Below are 9,465 nucleotides of genomic sequence, written 5' to 3' on the forward strand. Positions count from 1 at the left end.
CGACTCATGAAGTCTGTGAAAAATAATGCTAGGTCCACCTACGATATTGTCCTTGATGGTAAAGCAAATATCTTTATCGTTTTCCTTGATCAGACAGACAGGTTGACAAGTTTTGAAATGATGTGATGAGATTGTCTGATGATGAGAACTCATAGGATGAGGAGGTGAATCTGAAAGTTTCAACATCCATTTTACTGCCAATCCAGGAAGTGAAATGGCGTCTTTCAACATATCGATTCCCATGGTTCTGTAAACTTCTTTTTGTTTTTCTACAGCTTCAACAAATGGTACTACATCGAGATTGTTGTACCATACTAGAAAATCTTTTAACGTTTTCATCTTCTCTTGTTTCCAAATGTTTAAACAGATTTCATAATCAGCATCCGACATATATTCATCTCTCAAAGAACTGTAAAAGCATTCTTTAGGTGGTAGAAACGGTTGTTTCAACTTCTCAAGATCATCCATATATTCATAAGGATAGAATCCTTTTTGTTGAGAGCATTTGAAAGCTTTGAGATACTTTGCATAGGAAAATCCTGGAGCAATGAAGTTGGAAATATCCAAGAATTTGAATCTTCTTGATTGAATACAGCTCATCTTGTTTGTTCTTTTCACTACAAAATCAAAATCTTCATCTTCTGTGTCTTGAAGACATCGAAGTAGAGGTCCTTTCATCACATTCAGGTCGTAGTTTTGTGAATTAAATCCTAGAATCGGAATACATGAGATGAATTTGTCGAAACGTTCAAATAAATGACGAAATCCCTCTCTTGAATGGTATACTCGAGGATTGGAAAATTTGCAGGATTTAAATCTTCTTCAACTTTTCCTTGCTTTTCAGCTTTTGCCTTCATCAACTGTCTAATGTAGTAAAGTTTTTCTTCAAGGATATCCTGGGTTTCATCAGCAATTTGGGAAATATACTGAACAAAAAAAGATATACAAGAATCAGTATCTCCCTCACTTACAAAACACTTTGGATCCTTAAATCCGGGTACATTTGAACAAACTGATATACTCATCAATTCGTGTCTCGATGTGAATGTAACCGAATTGGAATTTGGTGGAAGGTCGGATTTTGGAAGATAACACTCGATATCATAGGTGATTAAAAAAGGATAATAAGTATCTTCCTCAGCCACGGATATTCCTATCTCTCGTTTCAGTTGTTCGAAAATTGTAGGTGTTGCCTTAAACTTTCCTCCTTCGAAGATGAAGTTTGTTACTGTTTCTTGACTACATTTATGTCTCTTGAAATTTCCTCTTTTTGTAAAGCTCACTTCACAGGAAGGACAACTAAACCCTTTAGTATAAGCATTAACATCCTTGATGAAACTGAAATGAGAGTTCTGCAAATTGAGGAAGAGTTCCTTTCCCTCTTTTTGGGTCGATGTCCAGATGACTGTTGAGGTTTCATCAGCATTCAGAGATAATACGGTTATACGGATGTCAAAACATTTCTCAAGAGAAATTAAGTCTCCTAACTCAATTCCAGGAAAATTCTTCATCAGATCTTTGGAGGATGAGGAAGAAGAAGAAATGTGTTTCGAGTACTTTTGAAATAGCATCTTCACAAGTTGCTGTTTTGGTCTTTGTCTGGTGCAACTACATCGCTTTGAACACTCACACATCTCCTTCAATGCTAAACATCTGAAGAAACAGAGATTGTCTGTGTAAGGAGTGCAGCTCATAGTGATTACATGTCGATTGTTAAGAATGTGAGTCGGAAGATCTGAAGCCACTCCTATTTGTCCCATTCCAATCAATTTATAGAAATAGAATAAAATATTGGTAATTACATTCAATTTCCAAGCTGTATTCAAGCGTTCTCGAATCGCTATAGCAGCAAGATCTTGTCTTGTCAATTCTTCAAAGAAATTCTGTAGTTCCTGTCTTGTTGTAATCAGTTTTGCTTTTTTGAAAATTGTAGCATTATTCGATGAAGCATGAAAATATCTTAATTCTCCTGAGGCTTTATGTTCAAGAATGCATCCCACACTACAATTTAACTTAGCTCTTGTTTGTAACCCATTCCAAGTTGTCAACATATCGTTCCGTATTCTTTCCGAATGGTTTGGAGTTGGAAGTTCTGCTTGAGGAATATTTCCATTCCATAAATTTACGTTTAACGTTTCAACAACTCTTCCTCGTCGTCTTTTTGTTTTCATAGCATTCCAATATCTTCTTATTAACTCATCCCATGCCTCATCATCATTAACAGGAATGATATCCTGATTAACTTGTTTTCTTTCATTTTCGATAGGAACGATGGGCTCGACCCTATCATTAATACCAACTAAATTGTCATCATCAGCGTCCACTTCATTTTCGTTTCTTTCGATTTGTTTTGTAGGTTGATCAGATAAATATCTATTTTCTTCGATTTCATTTGTATTTTCTTCTTCTGATACATCTGATTCATCGGATTCATCATCAGCAAGATTTCGAGTAATAGGAGTTACTGTTATCTTAGATCGACTAGGATCTCCTCTTCCAATTTGAGTTGAAGCAGAACGAAATGAAGAATGATGAGAAACATTCTTTACTTTTTCGAAAATGAAAGGGGGATTGGAAACTTGTATAATAATCGAGGCATCATCATCATCATCATATTCGTGATATTGTTCCGAAGAATCATTAGTTGATGTTGTAAACGATTCTGAACTTTCATTCGATTGGAGATGAATGTGTTTAACATGTCTTTTGAGGATTGATTTTTTGTTAAATGAAGTCGAACATTCTAAGCAGATATATTTATTAGCTGAAACGGATGATGCACTTCTTTCCCTACTTCTGCTTCTTTCTCTATTATCAATTGAAGTGGAAGGAGTAGAATTTTCCGATGAAATTAAATTATGCTCTCGTGAAAGCTTGAACATCTTTGAGGAAGATTTCCAGCTGCCAAGAATTAAAAATCTCATTTTACTATTCTCTCTACATTTATTCATTCATTAAAAATTTTTTCCACCAATTATTGTAAATCAACTTACCTCATCAGATTTGCTCCAGTCTCCTTCTGAATGGGAAGATGCCGGATACATTTCCTTGATATATTCAAATTTCGGAAATATATAATCCGGTGAAACAGAGATAATCCAAAGTTCTGAAAGAAGATTATACATAGATATCCAAATTGTAGAATTAATCCAAACTTTTGTGAGATATATAATCCAGTTAGTTCGGAGAAATATAATCTAGTGAAACAGAGATAATCCAAAGTTCTGAGAGAAGATTATACGTAGATATCCAAATTGTAGAATTAATCCAAACTTTTGTGAGATATATAATCCAGTTAGTTCGGAGAAATATAATCCAAAGTTCTGAGAGAAGATTATACGTAGATATCCAAATTGTAGAATTAATCCAAACTTTTGTGAGATATATAATCCAGTTAGTTCGGAGAAATATAATCCAAAGTTCTGAGAGAAGATTATACGTAGATATCCAAATTGTAGAATTAATCCAAACTTTTGTGAGATATATAATCCAGTTAGGTATAGAAATAGTTCGAAGTTCTGAGAATTTCACGTATAATAACTCCAGGAAAAAAAAGTCTCGATAATGGTGAGCCCATCAAACTTGGCTGTATTTATACTAGTCAAGTTCAAGGAGGTGGAACCCGGACAAAAGCTATAAATCACTTCTAATCCATCTTGTCTCACTCAACTTTCGCGAAAATTGAATTTCGCGAAAGTGAATTTCGCGAAATTGGATTTCGCGAAATTACACATTATATATATATTATATAGTCAACTTTCGCGAAATTGAATTTCGCGAAAAGTGAATTTCGCGAAATTGGATTTCACGAAATTATATATTATATAGTCAACTTTCGCGAAATTGAGTTTCGCGAAAGTGAATTTCGCGAAATTGGATTTCGCGAAATTACACATTATATATATTATATAGTCAACTTTCGCGAAATTGAATTTCACGAAATCGGATTTCGCGAAATTACACATTATATATTATATAGTCAACTTTCGCGAAATTGAATTTCGCGAAAGTGAATTTCGCGAAATTGGATTTCGCGAAATTATACATTATATATATTATATAGTCAACTTTCGCGAAATTGAGTTTCGCGAAAGTGAATTTCGCGAAATTGGATTTCGCGAAATTACACATTATATATATTATATATTCGACTTTCGCGAAAGTGAATTTCGCGAAAGTGAATTTCGCGAAATTACACATATATTATATAGTCAACTTTCGCGAAATTGGATTTCGCGAAATTACACATTATATATATTATATAGTCAACTTTCGCGAAATTGAATTTCGCGTTTTTCAATTTCGCGAAAAGTCTTCTGATATTATGGATGATGCAGCTAAATTTATCAAAACTCATTAATCATTTGATGAGGAGAATTGTATATAACCAGCAGAATTTTACTAAAACGATATCAGTTCTTCATTCAAACTCAGAGAATTAACACACTACACAACTATGGAGGATAATACTCAATCTGGAGTGATAAAACCTGGATCGAATAGTTCAGTGAAGATGTCGAAAAAGAAAATTTCACCTGTAACTCTTTCTAACACGACTCCTCCAACGAAGAAGAAGAAATCCAACCAAATCAAAACGAATGTGGAGCAAAGGGCAAAAGATGTGGCAGACAAGTTAAGAACATTAAGTAAGGTTACTTTAATGGAAGCAAAATCACTGCAGAAAATGACAGACCTTTCAGTAGGATTGATTATGGAGGTGACAAAAACGGAAGAAGCTCATTCGATCCATGGAGCGTGCTGTATCATTCACTTCAACTATGTGGAAAATGGGATTAGTAAATCTACTGCTGTATTTGCTCCAAAACGATTTCTAGATGAATCGCTGTCTTATCCAAGTATTATGGTATATCTTGGATTAAAACCTAAGAGTAATGGACAGGGAAGTTACCATGACTTAAGACAAGTAACAGAAGGAACCTCAACTCCCTTGGACATGAAACGCACTCTAGCCAATCTGAGAACGAAGAGACTTGAAAAACTTATACAACTTTTCGAGACTCGTCATCTCAAGGAGTTCAAAGCACCATCTATTTTCTACTATCACAATGTTGGAACAAGTGAATACAAAGATGCTGAAGGCAAGGTGAATGTGGTACCAACTGTAGCATTTTCAACCAAAGTTGATGGAGAGGAAGTTCAAGGAACTTTAACGATGCCTTCGAGATATGCCCTTTCGTTGAAAGAAAATTATCCGGGTATCATTATATACAAGGGACTAGTAACATCTCACAATACTCGCGAATACTACGATATAGTAGTCATGGGACATGAAGAAGCAAGCAGATTTTACGAGAGTTCGGCACAATGCAAAAAGGATCCTGCTATCATAGATATTTCCGATGACGATGAGTGATTGATGAACAACTCGATACAAACTTCGTTTTAAAGATTGTACATGAACATTTTCTTATATATATATTCAATGTTTCATTTATACTATATTATCTTTATTGTGACCTATCTACTTGAACATTTTCATATATTTCAAGTTAAACATAAACTATTTTATTTTTATTGAAACAAAATGATGATGGAAATAACGAATAATACATATAAATATATCTTTTAAAGTGAATAATTTTGTAATAAAACTGATCTTTCATTCAACATATTAATTTCTCCAACAAATTTCAATCTTACATATATACAAAAAAAAAACGAAAATAAATTCCTTAAAATTCTTAACCATTCAAGAGCTTCAACATTACAAAAACATCAAATCTTCAAAAAATAACTTTGTACATAAACACTTTCTCATATATATTCAATGTTTCAAATATATAACAATCTCCAGAAAATCAACCCCTCGGTGTCCCAGATATTAACCCCCTCACTCATCCGGTAATCTCTCGCTCTCCTCGATAATCCGCGAGATCCACTCCGGAAAACCAACCAGCCCTCGATGTCCCAGATATTCACCCCCCACTAATCCACCGATAATCCGTGACGATTCGGCCGACTAATCCGCAGCGATTCCCCCGACTAATCCCGCGATAATCCACGTTTAATCGGATGACTCATCCCCCACTAATCGGATGACTCATCCACAGATAATCCGCCGATTACGCCAGGAGCGGATCCATACCCCCTCGAATTCAACCCCCTACTCTACACCACAATTTCCCCCCAAACCCCAACATCTCATTCAACTCCACGCAATTCAATCTACACCCCTAGCCAATTTAATTCGCAACCCCCTTTTTCTATCCCCCCCCCCGCTGGATCTGTCACTTTTTTGTGTAGATCTGCTCTCTACATACTACTTATCATCTACATGTAGTATTGTTACTCTGTATTACTTTATCAATAGTACTCTAGTAGTATATCATCTACATGTAGTATTGTTACTCTGTATTACTTTATCAATAGTACTTTAGTAGTATATCATCAACCTGTAGTATTGTATCCTCTGCTCGCAATATGTGTCATAGTTGAAACACATTTTTTATACCAATATAAATTTATCAGTATCTATTTCTGCTAACTCCGAACTGTCTCATTCACGGTTATGATTCAGGTGACGATGAAGGGCTCAAGATTTAGGTTGCTGCATCCGATTTTCATTGGAATGGGTCAAACTGCGTATCCTAACTACCAGCTCTTTGGTTTATCTTCGGAGCCCGGAGATGACCCCAATGCGCTCCTGATGGATTATGGTAGCACTATGCACGCCCCATTTCAGCCCGAACATCCCGCTTCCGTGAAGTATTAACTATGACAGTTTCACATACGACTTTTAGACCTTCCACTTTTTCTCAGAAGGGAAGCAGATAACTTCATAGACATTTTAACCATCTAGCCTTTGCTCAATATCTTTGGTTTTTGTTATCGCACCTTCTTATGTGTTGCAAGTATTTTATTGCAATACTTCTGGCTGCTATTGTGCTGCGTGATTACTTATAACTACAGGCTATGATGACTATCAAAATTCTATTTGTAATGTTTTACTTTTCGCATGCTCACTATTATAATATTTTTATAGTTTTTATCCATATATACTACTTCTAACACTGTTGTATTGTGGTTTTAGTAATTTGAGTGATCTTTACTTTTTAATAAAATAAATTAAAATCTATACTTAGCATAACTTAATCTATACTACTAGTCTCAGATTGTGAGAGATTGTCATGTGTAATAAGTATGTTTACAAGTTTACTCAGAAATAGACATGTGATTGAGTAGTGTAGTGGTAGCAGGTATAACTTAATATCTGAATATTCTGCTGCGATCCCAGGTTTGATTCAAGCATGGTGCAACTATGGCGACAGATGGGCACGCATCTAAATGTAGTTAAGATTTATGTGATTGGTTGGTAAGTGTCGATTTATTATTCAATATGACATCACCTGACGAGTTATATAATATGAAGTTTTAGCAAAATTAAGGTTAGTAACATTGTATTGTTCATTTATGTAGGCAATCCCTTGAAGGTTGAGTATGATGTCTGCTAGTGCAAGCAAAGCCGGTGTGTGTTTTTTAAAACATTATAGCACAACCAATGGCTTTGTAATCTTGGCTGGACATGCCCGAGTCCACTGGCAAGGGAACCTTTACAAACATGCCTAGTTGCAGAAAGATTCAAATTGGATGCAATTCTCTCCGCCGCCAGTCGCCTTCTGAGAAACTGAATCTAAACTTGTGGTTTACAACAGGTTCAAGATGTACAGCTAAGGTGTTGTAGACAACTAAGTCATTGTAGCTCTCTATACATTACACATATAATAGTCAATGTTACAGGGTACCAATTTGGAACAGCTCTCAATTCATAAAACTCATATTACAATACATAACTAGTAGATAAATTCTATACACATTATTAATGTAAAAGCCTTTAAAATAATACCCAAGAGTTTACTAGGAAACACTATACCTTGCCTTGTCTGCCAAATATTACATCTCAACTTGACTGCTAATAACAATTCACGAATTCACAATCATGTATCACAATCACTGGACGTAATACCAAAAATATAATTTTGTATGCAGAATATCACACTAATGTGTATTTAATGAGCATTACATTTCTAATCAGCTATCCCACATAACAGCTTAGGCTACCTGCTGGCTATTGCATTTTGGTTTAGCTGCCAAAATTCACTCTTCAGTTTGTCAGCCTTAAAGATCAGTCAATATAATTTTTGTTGGTGTTGCTATGTAAATTTACTCACCGTGGTTCGGATTTGTCTCCACCTGCAGAACAACAATTACTATTTAAACTTTAGTATTTAAATTAACTTGCTGTTGACAAGTCTTCTCTCGAATAGCCTTGCGTAATATTTACTAAATAAGTCTTTGTAGCAAATATCAGATGTCATTGCAAAATAAAGTGACATTTTTTATTTTTTTTCAACTTGACATGATGGTTGACAACTTGGAATTGTCTTCACATAGCATTTTCTTCTTTCAACTTTTTATGGCATTCAACCATTATGACTTGAGTTGATTTATCAACTGGATGATCGTTAAAATTAGCGAAAGCTTCATGGTTTGTTGAAAACAATTGATATCCGCAAATGCACTGTTACTGCTGAGACAGTTTCAAGGAATCGGGTCAGATCATCCAACTTGCCCATGCCACTTTTTAGGTGAGTACCATAATGTTATAGATTCATTGAGAAACATTGATTTAGACCCAAGTATGATATGTCAACTGTTATATTGCTCAGGGGAGCAATTAATCACTCACCGTGAACTCAAGATCACAAGAGACCCTCAGCTTCGTCTCCAGCCACTATATATCCAAGGAGGTCCGGTGTCTCCTAGTCGTCTAAGCCGTAGTCATTTAGCCTGTGGTTCTTTATCCCAAACGTGTTGCATTATTACTGTATTTTGATTGCTGCCTATGTTCAGTTTTTGGCTTTTCAGCATAGAAAGACATGATTCGATAATTCTTTAGATTTCCACATTTTATTGTTTTGCCTATAGATTACAATTTAAATTACAATTTAAATAATTTGTTACACTTTTTGCTGCTAGTGGTTTTCTTCTCTTCACTAACTTTTCTCAACTTGAAAATATACATATGCAAACATTAACAACATACATTACATTTGCATGTTAATAAAAACAAATCAAGAAATATTTTTTGTGTTAAGAGTTCAAACCCTGTATGATGTAATTCTTTTTCCAACTTCAAATCGTGACTTCAGAAAGATGGACACAGCTATATTACAGTAAAGATCTATAGTTTCAACATTGAAGTATAAAGTTCTTTATAATTTCAGCATTTTATACTTCAGTGTTGAAATCAAGTGTTACTATAATAAGAACCGAGGCCATCTGTCTGAAGGATAAACTGGAAATTGGAAAAAAGGTAACATCATATCGGATTTGAATACCCAACAGTCCGCCTATTATAGGCTTACACTCTAACGCCTGCACCAATCAAACACCTTCCAGCCAGTTGTAATAGTTGTGTAGATAGTTATTCTCTGTACACTAACA

General features: G+C 34.9%; 1 protein-coding gene across 1 annotated transcript in view; it reads left to right on the forward strand.

Moving 5' to 3' along the window:
* Positions 1-7,091, forward strand: part of LOC137401841 (arrestin domain-containing protein 17-like) — a 35,261-nt gene extending 28,170 nt beyond the window's left edge. The window contains exon 6 of the mRNA XM_068088312.1: positions 6,539-7,091. Coding sequence (XP_067944413.1) covers positions 6,539-6,733 — 195 coding nt within the window. The 3' untranslated portion in view covers positions 6,734-7,091. The remainder of the gene's footprint in view (positions 1-6,538) is intronic.
* Positions 7,092-9,465: the final 2,374 nt, after the last annotated feature.

The sequence above is a fragment of the Watersipora subatra genome, chromosome 8 (genome assembly GCF_963576615.1).
Source record: "Watersipora subatra chromosome 8, tzWatSuba1.1, whole genome shotgun sequence".
NCBI lineage: Eukaryota > Metazoa > Bryozoa > Gymnolaemata > Cheilostomatida > Watersiporidae > Watersipora > Watersipora subatra.